Source organism: Tympanuchus pallidicinctus, unplaced genomic scaffold (genome assembly GCF_026119805.1).
Source record: "Tympanuchus pallidicinctus isolate F22 unplaced genomic scaffold, pur_lepc_1.0 scaffold16, whole genome shotgun sequence".
Lineage (NCBI taxonomy): Eukaryota > Metazoa > Chordata > Aves > Galliformes > Phasianidae > Tympanuchus > Tympanuchus pallidicinctus.
In genome coordinates this window covers 10829250-10843553 of record NW_026294679.1, presented here as the reverse complement: position 1 = coordinate 10843553, position 14304 = coordinate 10829250, and the positions used below count along the sequence as shown (strand labels likewise).

The following is a 14304-nucleotide window of genomic DNA, read 5'->3' as shown; positions in this document are numbered from 1 at the left end:
CTATAAGGTTTCTTCATGTCCCTAGGGGCTAGTCTCTTCTCTTAATTCCCCATTGTAAGTCTTGGATCCATTTGTAATCCTCCACTCTCTCATGACTAACTGTCCATGACCTGAGCAAACCAGAGAAACCACCTTGCAAGAAAAGTCTAAGGAGGAATTGATTCAGTGCCTCTCCCAGATAAGGCTCATCTCTGGGCTGGATCCCAGTACCATGTCATTTCAGACAGTGTATGATGGAAGAATCTATTTCCTTCACATGCAACAGGGAACCAAATAAGATGTGATGAGAAACTCATGGTCAGCATTGGAAGCCTAAATGTTGTGATACAGACTTGTGTGGCCTGCATGGGCAGACTTTATTCTGCCTCTCCCTAATGCATGTGAACTCAAACACAAATTAATTTCAGCCTGTCAGTAACAGTCCCAGAGTAATTCTGTGTGAATACTTTGTAGGAAGCAATGATGAAAGCCAGCTCCCTCTAATTAATATATTGAATAATGCATCTCCCTGAGGCATATGGGGATCTCCCATACTGTCATGGCTTGGCAAAGCAAATCGAAAGCTAGGCTGCCAGACCAATGGTATTATCGTATTTTGTGCTCTTTGGCTAGCATGGAATATTCTCCTAATTTTGCATGTGCAATTTGGCTTAGGTTTTCACCTTTGGCTCATTCCATGCTAATCTCTTTGTTTCTGGACAAATGGGCTGGTTTTCATTGTGGGAGGGACCACTCTTGCTTTCAGATGACTGACAGAGAAACCTGTGGGATTTGTTTTTAAAACCACCACTGATCTGAGAAGATTTGAAATGATCTTTTTACCTGCTTTGATTATGGATGTAAATTTTCAGGCATTTAATTCAGCTGCAAAACATCTGCCGACAGCAGAGAGCTGAGCAGCTTTCCTGGGCATAGCCCCCCTGCTGCCCCAGGCCTCATCCAGGATGTCCCACTTGGATTTCCAGAGATTCACTTTGGTGTGAGTTATTACAGCTCCTGCCTTTTTGCAGCAGCTGGGTCTGGAAGCATTCTTCCATTGGAGGAGGATGCAATCTAATGGAGAACTAATTCTCAGTAAGTTCTTCACACACATATGGGCCATTTTTGCTTAAAACTCGAATTTCAGTCATATCTCAAAGCTCCTCAGGTAATTTTCTCAAAAAGAATCAGAAAAGACCCAGATAAATTCCAGTTCATTTCCCTGAACTGACTTCAGCCTCTCAACCTTTGGAAGTTTGCCTGCCATTAAGTGGAACAAAAACAGTTGTTTTATTTAACAGAAGGAGCTGAACCCATGCCGTGCAGAAAGAACAGTCTTATCGTGACAAAACAGACAAGATGCTTCTGCATTCATTTAAATGTGAGCCATTTGTGTTGCTCAATAACATCCATTAAAGATAAGGAGGTCCCTCTTTATGCCTTCTGCCTGTTGGAAATTAACACACCCTCTTAAAACGACAATTCATCAGCAGTTATATGAGGCTGAATTCGTTCTTGGGAAGAGAAGAAATTGAAACTCCCATCCTTTCGTTCCTTGGCATTCCCCTGAGCCTCCTCTGTAGAATGAGATGAGTTTAATTTTGCTGTTGTTCAGCATAACAAGCACGAAGCTACATCAGAACGTAAGAGTGGGAAGGAGTATCTTATTAGCTACACCACAGGTTCTTTTAAATAATGTTGATTCAGTAACTTGTCTCTTGCTGATCATATATAGAATAAGGATGAGAAGGCAGTGAGTGAGGCTGCTTTACTTGCATATTTGTAGCAAGCTAATTGGAATAGGAGATAGCTGTGGTTATCGTAGCTCTGTAATTATCTTATGGATAATTGTCCTCCATTGGGCAGAAGGCAATAAAATCAGATCGTAGATACATCTTCATGTTTAGTGAAACATCAAAATTTCCATGGCTGAGTCTCAGAGAAAGGTACTAACTTGTGATTACTGGAAAAGACTTGAGGAAATAATAAGTAATACCAGCAGTCTTCAGAGCTGATCTGAAGTTTTCTCCCACATGATTACATCTTGCTTTTTATTGGAAAAAAAAATGAGGAAAAACAAACCAGAAACTCTGCCAAGTCTTTAGGCAAAGAGTATGGAAAGATTCTTGGGTTTTTCTCACAGTATTTTTGGGTTTCAGGTTTTGATTGAAAATCATTGAGGAAAAGAGACATGTTCCATTATAATATTGATTTTAGGGACAATTTGTAATAGCGTCTCTCCAAAGCCATTTCTAGATCTGTGTATTTTCTCCAGATTTTTTTTCTTTCTCCAAATCATTAGGTTTGAGAAATGCGTTGACACTTTGGAATTTGCCCTGAAGCTAGAAAACAACAGAGTATTACATTTCACTTGGCCTTGTGCTTTTCTTTCCTCTTATTGCTCACCTATAACAACAGATTAAGAACTTGACAAGGAGAAGCTCTTTGTTCACCTACAGCTTGGCCCTATATCTTCACTTCTTGTCATGTAGGCAGCACATACTCCTGTTGTAGCACTTTGCTTTCTTACTTGAAAAGTGGAGAATGCTTTGGGGATGGCTACACTTTGGAACTCTACTGTTCAGAAGACCTGGGAGTGCATGTTGTACTCAACCTATCAGGATGCTGGACATCAATCCAACTTGAAGCAAAGGAACCCACAAAAGCTCCATGATTTCACAGATCTCTCTTGCTATAATGTCATTCTACCACTGATGGACAGACGTGCAAGTAGCCTTGCCCTTTTCATTCTTCTCTCTGTGCTGTATCTGAGGATGCCTGTGTTTAAAATGCAAACCTATCTTGTCATGAGATAATGGGTTGTCTACAGACCTCCTGTCATGTTTGCTTTTACCCACTACAGCGACATAGGCATGCTGTTTCTATAGAAAGAACATGTCTTTGCACATCTGACTGCTGCCAGAATGCTTTTTGCTTCCTCCTTTTTGGACATATCTTCCACTGTTATTGATGCTGGGACAAATATATATCTCACTCTCAGCAGCTTATTCAGTGTGATTTTTTTGGGCAAGGAAATGCACTGATGCAGTTATGCTTGCTGGTCCTGAATGATTTTATTCTTCTCCTTTGTCTTTCTCCCCCTGCCCCACCTCTCCCTCTTCTTCTCTGCCTTTCCTGGCTGATTTGTAAAAGTCAAAGAATGAAATAAGGCATTTGTTCTCTTCAGGCTTGTGTCTGAAATACAGCAAAACAATGGTTAGGAAAGGTTTGCTGTGCAAATCTGTTTTTTCACAATGGCTTTCCCCGAAATGCATAAACTGAACAGCAAAATTATTTCTGCAATGTTAGACGTTATCCCATGGTGATTCTTTGCAGTATTCTGCAACAGGGAACGTGAAGGCTCATCCTTCCTTAATTAATACTATGTACAATGCCCATAGGCATATGGCACTCGTCAACATATCTTATACATTCTGCCTGTGCCAAGTTTCATACTGGCGTCCCTTCTTTGGACATTTAAGTTTTATTTTTATTCATCTAATGCTGCGTTCATTTATTAAATGATGCGCTCACATTGAAGTATTTCAAAAGCACTGTGTTCTGCCTTGGATTCTGTTAATAGCAGAATCACTGAGCCTTATCGTTTCAGACATGTCATATTTGCAGTTAGAAAATGTTAATACAAATGAGGGGAATTAAACACACAGTGAACTGAGAATCCTTATTCTGTTGTAAAAAACATTGCTTGAGCAGATTGCATTTAGGATAGTTTTGATAGGAGACAAACTGAGAGCAAGGAGTCTTCTAAGCATTCCCTTCCATGGAGGGAAACAGGAACTCCAGTAAAAACCTTGTCTGCAGGACTGGCTGATGGTTTTGCTGAACATGTGTTTTGCTTTTCTAAATTGAATGTAAACATGGTTGATTCATGTTTCCTGAAAAAACAAAGTAATAATCTACAGTGATTCCCAATCTGCATGACTTTCAAAGGAAGACAGCCAAGCACTGAGCAAACATTAATTAACTGGACTTCATAATGTAGTAGGCACTAACCTCATTTTAAACCAAATGCAGGGAAGGAGCTGAAAGTCGCTCAATGTCAGTGATCTGTCTGAGAACAGAAGCAAAAACTCTGCTTGCGTTTCACAAATTTGTGCTAAGAACAGCTGGCCAGGAAAGTGATTCCACTGATATACATATATTTCCCCCCCAAAAAAAGCTGCAAACTACAACATCCCCCCTCACTTAGATTTTGATCACTGAAATGGCTTTTGTACAAGATATTTTCTGTATTTTTGTTTTCCCTTTCCTATGCTATTTTCTGTGCTCTTTTCCCCTTATCTATTCCAAAACAAAAAGCATAGTGAGAAAGAAGACAAAGCTGAAAATGTGTACTTTTTAATGTATCAAAAATCAATTTTTATTCTTGGTTTTTCAAAGAACTTGAAATGTGAAATACTAGAAGGTTCTGCAATAAGTGTCCCATCCTTATACATGCAAAACAGAATCAAATCATCCTTTTGATGGAAAGTGTTTTAAACTTGTCTACCGTTAATTTTACAGACCTCTAATTACAGGCAAATCCCCTCTCTACTTTCTATAAACACTTTTCTCAGAGCCTTGCTGTCCATATTAGATGCGCATGGAGCAGAACAGATGTATATTGTGTGCTGAAGCTTTGAGATCTTCACAGCGATAACATCTTAAGTCAGTGAGCAGCCACTGCTTTACTTCCACCATATCTGCTTTTACGTACCCTGGTTCAGGTGTATGCTGATGGGCCAGAGCAGAGAAGCAGCAAACTGCATGGAAGCAACTTATTTAGTTTGTAAGTTAGCAGCAAGACTGTGACTACACCTGGGAGCACACCTGCTATGAGTTCTGCCTTGACATAGCTGACAGATCAGCTCCCTGCATGAGCCTCAGTCCCCAGGAGAAGTTATTTCTGGCACCGCTGGGAAATTAAGATGCCACCTCCGGCATGTGTTCTGCCGGTGCTGCTGGAGCTTTCAAACCTTGACAGGGCTGCGAGTAAGGTTCTTCACCCTCCTGCCCACACACTTTTTCATGATTGTATCTCAAACTTCAGTTATGTTTATTGGGATTCATAGCGTAGGCACGGTAAGAAATGCCAGGGGATTTGAAAGAACTAAGACCTGTTAACTAGATGAGAATTAGAGAGTAATATTTGCGCTTCCTTAGATTTTGGTATTAGCATACAGAATAAAGAAAAATGTGATCCAGCAGTGGCTTTGTTCAGTTGATTAATATCCTTTAAAGGCATTCTCAGGTTCAGTGACAATTTCTTTCAAGTTTCTGTTAATTTCTGTGAAATAAAGAGTCACCTTCTTTTATGTAACGAGAAGAGGGGAAATAAAAAAAGTTTGTGTGCCACAAAACCTGCTGTCTTGTGTGGCTTCCCTACTGATCTGCAAGGGGGTTGAGTTTAAATATCAACCTGTTCCTCAGTGAAAATGTTGACTCAAACCTCTTTCCTCTTGCTGCACTGTTATGTCCATGAAACTTGTAGCAACATCTTAGTTTTAGGACCTCTAATCCATTAAGAGTTGACAGAAAACTGGTTAAGATATCCAGCAGATAGCAGGGGTGGAATGCACGTGGTCAGGTGCGCGTATACACCTATGAATGCATAAGCAGAGATTGTAGATGCACAAATTTTGTTTTCTTTGATTACTAGACAGAACATCTCCTCAAGATGAACTAGGACATTGGCTCTGCAATGTCTTCTGAAAAGAAATTATCTAAGAAAAAATACTTGGAAATTTTTTTTTGCCTTATCTAGCAAGCTAAATCTCACAGCAATTAGTTTTACCAATGTCCGGAACTGTAGCATCACAGAAATTAGCACTGGAAAAGATGTAGGAAGATCCAAGGACCTGGATCAGACATTTTTTCACAGTATCTTCCTGCCAAGCTCTTTTTCTAAGCTTTATTTGAAATATGCTGTCCAAGGAGATATTTTATCTGTAACTCTTCAGAGCCTTTTCACATCCTACCCCATCCAGCAGTGTCTCTTCTGTTCAGTTACAGAAAATAGTGCTGTATTTATGTGTTTAATGAAAGAAAGCATTCTTTCTTCAACTGTATGTATAGTTTCCTCAATTATATTTTTTTATTTCATGTTGTTAGCCTGAGTATATGTAGCTTTTGTGTGCATTGGCTGTTACTTGTGCACAGTCAATAGCTGTTGGATCTAGTTCTAGCCTTGACTCCAGTAAATAGCAAGGAAACAGACAGAATCCCCTTAATCATCTGAAGACAACCCCAGTTATTGATGCTGAGGAAAATCTGATGTCACTTATTGATACCTTGGCAACATAATGGAGAAGGCAATCAACTGATCTATCTTGAAACAGCATTTATAATACGTTAGAAGATTCACATCAGCTGAACAGGAATGGTCTGCATCAGTTTCTGCTCCCACCTGCCCTTTTTGTTGCTTGGGTGAGTTGATCACAAGTGCTGCTTGCCTGGCACCATTCACAAGGGTTTACTCACTTCTGGAGCAGGATACAATTAGAATTGCAGCAGGCTAATTGGCAGCATCCACTAATTTGACTACAGTTGCCTAAAGCAAAAGGATGTGTTTTTCCTGCTTTACGTATTATTACACAATAAATATACTTTGTTCCTTCCTATTTTCATTCCTGTTACATAGTACTCTGTCTGCTAAGCAGTCTCCATCTGCTTCCTCTGTCCCTGGATATGAGCAGTCACAGGTATCTTTTATCTGACATTCCAGACTCCAAAAAAGCTCTCCAAATTGTCATCTTGTGGAAGTTTCAGTCCATTTTAAAAGTTTTGTTTATGTTTTCAAACCAGAGCTGCTGGATGCTGTCTTGGCTGGTTCAGAAAAATGCATGCTCCTGTGCCACATGCTCAGTCTAGCAGTTTCCAGACCAAGTTTGAAAGCCTGAACACTATGGTCTGTTTTTTGACCTCATTATAAATCCTTTGCTCTAATGTTCCTGAGTTCTAGTGATAACTCCCTTCCACCCCCTGTATGAGGGGGTCTAGGAGATGGAGGAGCAGGATATCTCTTTTTCTGTTTATGGTTTAGGAAACTGGAGTCAATGGCAGGCAGTCTGAATTGCTCAGCATTTTTAATCTAGGGTGTGAGAGTAGTTAAAACTCAATGCTGTTCTTCATCATTAATGCCTGATATCTGAAAAATGGGTAGAAAAATGTGGCTTGTTCCAGTGAGAGGCAATAGAGTTGGTAGTATCAGTGGATTGAAATGTTCAGTAGGGCAGGGAGACCAGACTGAGAGTCTGTATATTTCTTTTTCCTTTTTTTGCATTTTTAATTTTGAACTATGCAGTGTCTTACAGGAATATCTACTTACAATGCAAAGTGCTGTGTTTTCCTTGCCCTTCTTGCTTGCTTTTTCTCCAGGTCAGAGATGAAATATTATCAGAACAGCATAATAAATGTGCATCCGTGCACAATGATTTCCCCTCAAGATAGAGATAAAGATCTTGTGAGGGTCCTGTCTGTCTTTCACCTTTCAAGATCACAGAGTCATCTCCTGAAACGAAGTAAAGATCTCATGAAAATGAATTACTATGAAAGAAAGAAAAAAAAAAAAAAAAAAAAAGCAGCAGAAGATAGAGACCGTGTAACCACTGTGTCTTTCCTAATGGGATTCAGAGGTATTTGAATTCTTAATTGGCCAATGATCCCGTGTCAGCTGCAACATTAGCTGCAGGCTCCCCATTTCAAAAACTGCCTTTGCAGCAGTCAGGGAACATGTCAGCAGGAAAAAATGACCTTTCCTGTCACTTCTGGCTGCATCCTCTTTTCTCAGCATTTTTTCATCTGTTTGTCACAGTGCAACTGCCTTTTTTTTTTGTTTGGTTTGGTTTGGTTTGGTTTGTGCCATTTGGAGTTTCTGCACATCCCCAACAGAGCTGAGCTGTGCCTAGAGCCTGAGGTGTGACCACATAAAGGAAAAATGTTTTCAAGCTACGCTTAGGGTTTCTGATGGTTGTTAAATACTCTTTTCTTTCTAACCCTCTAAAATAGAGCTGTTTGTCAGACAGAGAGCAATGAAACTCCTTCCCAGGCAGTCTGCTCTGTGGGTTCCAGACTGTACAGAACACGCAAGGTTCTGTCAAAGAATGCCGACATCCTCTTCATCATGTTTAAGTTGCTAAGTTGTTTTGCACAGTGTATTCTTCAAATGTCCTTGAAAGACAGAAGGCATGAGAAAATGTACAGCTGTAAAGGTGTCTGTTTTTCTTCATGTATTGCTGCACGAGTGGTTGTTGCAGTGTAATTTCAAGACTAGCTCAGTTACCATGTGGGATGAGGAATAGCTTTACAGTCTGTGTGCATGCTTGCAAGAGTGTTCTAGGACCTATGTTCACATCTTGCTTTTTCTATTACCAATCTTCTTTTGCATTCTTCACTTAAAGCTCCTCCAGACAGAAAGGACTTGAGGATGTTTACTGAAAACACCTATGTTCAGGAGGCAGACAAACTGCAAAGCACAGCAGTTGTCATTGTGGATGGGAGCAGGCATAAAGAAACACATTGATTGTGGATTTGTTTTGCAGTCAGAGGCTTTGAATTGAGGAGAACTGGTCTGGGAGAAGGAAGGACAACTGAAGCATTACTTTACAGGCTTGTTATCTACCTGTAGACAACAGGAGCTTGTTTTGCTTTTGGATCACAGGAGATTGGTTTGTGAGCTTTTCCACTTGAAGTACAGTGTTCAGCAAGCAGAGAAATACTGGGAGGTGCTGTATACTGATCTCTTTGTTGTTGCTCTGAAAAGAACCATTGGGCTTATCAAAACTAATTAAGGAAAGAAGTAGATGGCATTAGGAAGGAAATTCAAGCTAGACTGACATACTTCAAGAGATTCCTATCCTCCCTTGGTGGTTTTGTAATACGAATTTTAAGTGGAGGGAATCCACAGAGGCTGTGTGTACAAACACACAATAGTAATAATAATTTTGGCTTTTATTCAGAAATGCTTAGACCCTAATTCCAGTCATTATTTAAATGGATAGCATTCTGATGTTTTTTTTTCTGGGCCAGGAGTGGGAGGAACCCAGGAGGTGCCAAGCGGAATAGTGACAGCTTGGCATTGCTGACATGGCCAATGGCTCTTTTGTAAAAGGCTGGCATCTGGCTTTCAGAAAAACACTGTAGAGTGTAGCCTCTAGAGTGACAGCTAGAAAGCCTGCTGGGAAGGGCTATTGTGTTGATTCTTGATGTGCTCTCAATCCTACCAAAAAGTGTTAAAATTACTGCTCCCTTGCCCCCTTTGATAAAGTTGTGATGCACAGATACATTGGTGAGCACCATACCTCCATCCCATTTGGTGTGCCGTAAATGATAGTTGTGATTGCTGAACAACTGAAATTATAGAATTTATAGCTACTTATGGGAAAAAGGCAGAAGAATTTTGCTGTGGACTGGAAAGATGTGCTCTTTCTCTGCATTGGTAATGTATTTTGCTCTATCTCATAATATTTTTCATTGACATTTTAAGGAATGTCTTACCTGTCTTACTGCCACTTTTAACTGTGCTCAGATCTTTCAGAAGATTTGACCCCAACAATTATGTGGTCATAGGGACTCTGGCCTTTTCTGACATTCTTACTGATAATGGACAGCATTTTCTTCCTTGTGGCATCACCTTGAAACTGATGGAAGCGATTAAGGAACAGGCTATTTCTCACTGGGAGCGGAGTGATGAAAACTCTGCTTGTGTGGCTTTGTTTTTGCTTTGTTGGTTTTTGCCACAGTTCACAGTGTGGGTTCACCATTAGCATGAAGCTACAGTTAATGAGATGAGCCACTTTCAGTTACCTCCACTCTGGGTCATAGTGCAGTTATTTTGGCATTTGCAGCACTGGCTGATCTTAGCTGAATTCTGGGGTGTATGTAAGCTTGTTGTTTTAATTGCTCTGTTTTTTCAGCACCACAAAAATTTATCAGAGCGTCTGTATTTTGTATGTCTTTTATTTATTTATTTATTTATTTTTAAAAATGTTTTAGCTGTTGATGCCCCAAGGAATAAGCAACGAAAGATTGTGATGAAAGTGCTTCGTAGCATTAGGGAATTGTGAACGTTGGTTGGCTCAGAGGGAATCTATTATTTACAATCTACTGTATCAAATTCAGCTTCCACCAAATTAGAAACTGATTTTTGTCGTTGTCCCTTTTTAATCTAACCCCGTGGTTAACTCAGGAGAAGCAGCTCCATAAATCACGTGGACATCTATGGATTTTTTTTCCCCTGCCAGCCATTGCTAGGACTAAATGTTCACCTCCTAGTGATTCTTATCAGCCAGAACACTAAGAATAACATTTCTGTTCTGGGCTTGACTTTCCCTTTGCCAAGAGAAAAACTGTCTTTGTAGTGTGTCTTGCAAAATGTTTTTAGGGAATAAAAGAAAAATGCACATGAAGATTTGACTTGAGGTGGTCAGCTCCTAAGGTTTAGAGAAACTCATGCCTTATTTCATGAGTATCAGGGGCTATGACATGGAGTGAATAATGAATACTGGCTTGCAATTTCTTGTCTGAAGTTTACCATGCATGTGTACCTGATTTGAAGATGGGTAAACTGAGATAAACAGTAGCAAGATTGCCTAGCAAACAAGGGACAGATCTCACCACACTATTCATCTGAGTAAAACCCCTTTTTAGTTTGCTGTCTATAAGTGTTTGTCTGCTGTGCCCTCATCTTTCTTGCAGTATGAAAATAGAGCTCTCATTTGACTGAATCTTGTGCCAGCTAGCTTTGTCACCACAGAAATGGCTGCTGTAGTTTTGCTTCTGTAGGCAAGGGACAGGCAGGCTTATTCACCAGCATCTGGGAAGGTAGGTTAAGTTTAGTAGTTGGCTCCTGAGATCAGGCTACATAGAAACAGAGACTACAAAGAGGGCAGAATGCAGGGAACTACATGCCTGGTATCACAAAGTTGAACTGGTTTTGCTAGCCCACGTGCTCTGTCCATCTGATTGCAGCCTTCTAGATCACCTCTTTACTACTCTTCTTTTTTTCTGTCTTTCTCCCAGGTCTGTGATGGGTTTGGATAAAGAACCAGACCTTGTACACATGGAAGCCCGGACAGCTGATGGACGTGAGTGCCTGCAGTCAATGTTGAAAAATTGCACTTTGAGTCAAGAATAGAGTGGGAATTGAAATTCACTTTGCTCATTTTGTCTTTGCATTTACATTTTAATTGATAGGAAAAATGTGTATCATGGGGTTTGATGTGAGGCATACTCTTATCCTTTAAATCTGGGGGGAATTCAGAAGCTGAAGGATGTGTGTCTGTAGAGAACCTGGGTGGAAGCACAATCTGTTGGACTAAGAAACAGTCTGTGCTGTTCACTGTTTAGCTGTTTTCAGTATCACATATTTTATGTGGTACACGTATAAATCATAAACAGCTGTGCTGCCAGTGCTGTGCAGTACGGCCTCTATGTGTTTCCAGAGGAGCTCACAACAGCTCGGTTTTACCAAGGAGTCTGAAAAATTGCTTACAGTCAGACTTCTCTAACTAGGATGTCCCTGTGCCCCAGGTACCCTTTGACTCATTTTGAAAGGAGTTTTTAGTTTTGTGTAGGATGTATGAATATGTCCTCCACATTGGAAACATGCCTGGAAAAATTGCCTGTATAAATGGGAACAAACAAAGAAAAAAAATCTTAACCCCTCACTGAAATGAATCTAACCATAGATTCCTGTGAAACTAATCTCCAGCAAATAAAATGTGCATTGAAGTTGAATTTTTCCACCACTGTTTATACTGTTTAAGCATTTCATGCAGGAATTTTAGCATGGTAATGCATCTCCTGTAGCAGAGCCAGTGTTATTCCAGCTCAATGCTATTCAGCTATGGGATGTGTCCCTTTTATGCTACAGGGGCAGTGCAGAAAAGCAGCATAGGACTGAGGTTGTAGATTTCTAGGGGAAAAAGGGTTTCATTTTGTTGGTTACAAATTTTCTGTTTAGTTGAATGCTGCATAGGCCAGATGCTGTGCGAACAAGCTCCTGTCTGTCAGGGTGACTTCTCTGAGGCTGTGGATCTTCCAAATCATTCACGGGCCTCCCACTGCTATTTAGTGATGGCAGCTGAATAAATAACCAGGCAATAAAGCTTTGGGGTGACAGCTGTTTGTTAAGTATGGGGAAAGAGCAAAACAAGCTTGCAGGTGGGTGGGCAAGGTAGGGAGGCTTCTTCAGTGCTTTTGCTGCTTCATATGTTATTGTAGAGATGCTAGGAAAAGTGGCAAAAAGCAAGTGAAAAAGTAAGCAACTAAGTAAACAAAATGCTGATGAAGTCTGTTTTCAAACTAAGTTTAAACTAGCTCAGCCAGCTATTTAAATACTGGATGCGTCAAGGCTGAACATGCTTCATTTGAAAGATGCTTTTGCAGTTCCCAGACAGCTCTCTTCCTTCGGGCCTTGTTTGCTTGGGGCGTGCTGTTTGTTCTTGTTTTAATGTATAATTTCAGCATTTTGAAATTGGCAATTGATGGCATTGAGGGTTTCCCTGAGAGTGAGACTTGAACAGTAGTGTCAGCAGGATAGGCCCATCAGCAAGGCATTGTCCCTTTAGGGGGCCCCAGTGGGCTGTGCTGGCCCTGCTGGGGGGACAGCAGTGAAAAGGCTCCTCTCCCAGCCAAGCATAGCACGAAAGAACTATCTTGCTCCAGTTAGAGTTCTTAAGGCTTAAAACAATATTTGCTTGTGTTAGAAAACATTGGCTGCCTCAGAGCTATGGTCTCACCTGGTGTGAAATGGTGCAGCTCTGTGCGCTTAGGAACCGCAGGCTGAGTTTTTCTCCTGGCTGGCCCCGTAACAAAAATGGTACTTCATACTCTCAGAAAAGTGGCTGAGGTACTTAGACCTGCTGGAAAATGGGTCCCTGCAATTATCTCCTCATGATCAAAAAGTTTGTGACTAAAGTTTTCCTCAGTGGTTGGCAGAAGGAAGAGAAGGCTTTGTTTTTTTTAACTCCTCTCAGGTTGGTCTGTGGTTCAGATATTGACACATTAAGAGACACAGATTTGATTATTCCCGTTGCTCAGCTCAAGTTGGGAACTAGAATTCCTGTATGTAATACTCCCGACAATTTTAAAAGTATGCAGTTCTAGAGGTGGCATTTTTCTTTTACTCTTTCTTTTTTTCCCTTTTTTTTCCTCTTAATGCGTGATATTTAGAATCGTGAATTTGACTTCTCTTTCCTTCTCTAACAGCAATTACTCATGGGATTCAAGACCTGATCTAATATTAATTCAGACACTGGAGCTTAGAATATACAGGTGCTGCTATATAGTAGAATATCATCCATAAATGAGTCAGGGCTATCATCAAACTCATGGAGCTGGGAGGTGGAAGTCCTATCCTGTTTTCCCTTTTCCATAGGTGCAGCTTTGACCCTTGGGTTTTGTCTGTATGGTCATTAGGAATGTTAACATTTTCAAAAATTATCTTCCCCAGCATTCGTGTCCCAGTCAATATCTGTAAGATGCTGTGAATTACAGTGCCTGGCTGATTCTCAAACTGTTTCTGTCTTTTGCAGCAGATGAAATTTTTCACTTTTTTTTCTTTTTCTTTTTTTTTTTTTCTTTATTTTTGACAGAACTATTGTTGCTGAATAATAATCTAGGCCTGCATTTCTAAAATTTAAGAGCAAGTAGGAGCCTTAGGTACTGTACCTTTGGCTTCGGTATAATAGGAGGAAGGATAGGGCTGAAAGCAAGGGGAGCTGTTACAGATACAGGGACGCTCACCAGGTGATATAGGTCTCCCACCAGTGCTCCTGAGAAAGATCAGTTCTTGATGTTCATTGTGATAATTTCCCTGCTCACGGGTATGATGCAATAATCAGTATTTCAATTAAAGGGAAAAGAGTAAATTTGGAAGAAAAAAACACAAAACAAAAAAAACCTCTTGAAAGATTGAAGAAGTCAATGGTTACTAATTTCTAGGGAGTAATTTCCAGTCCTGTCTACATTCCTGCGTCCTCTTTTCCAGCCATTTTTCTCCTCTTTCCTTGGTAAGCTTCCCTGTCATATTGATTTTAATCTGAGCCAATCTGCCAGAACAACTTCTTTTCCTCAGCTACCCTTCTTCATATTAGCCATGCTGGCTAGCTGTGCCTTCTCCAGTTGCCTTGTTAATGCTGCCTGGAGGCCCTGCTAAGAGCTTCTGCTGCCCTGTGTCATCACAAGTCACAGTAACCTGCCACACAGATCTATCACAGTGGCAGGTTTGACTTCTCCAGAGTCTCCTTTAAGGGATCACATCCTTAGGTTTTAACCACAAGAAAGCCTCCTGGGTGCCTTCTTCCCCCTAGAGCTACTCAGTCA

The 14304-nt window shown here is 40.5% G+C and overlaps 1 protein-coding gene across 3 annotated transcripts in view; it reads left to right on the top strand.

The window, feature by feature from the left end:
- Positions 1 to 14304, top strand: part of SORCS3 (sortilin related VPS10 domain containing receptor 3) — a 267602-nt gene that overhangs the window by 170637 nt on the left and 82661 nt on the right. For all 3 annotated transcript variants that reach the window (XM_052677148.1, XM_052677149.1, XM_052677150.1), the window contains one exon: positions 10999 to 11063. In XM_052677148.1, coding sequence (XP_052533108.1) covers positions 10999 to 11063 — 65 coding nt within the window. The remainder of the gene's footprint in view (positions 1 to 10998; positions 11064 to 14304) is intronic.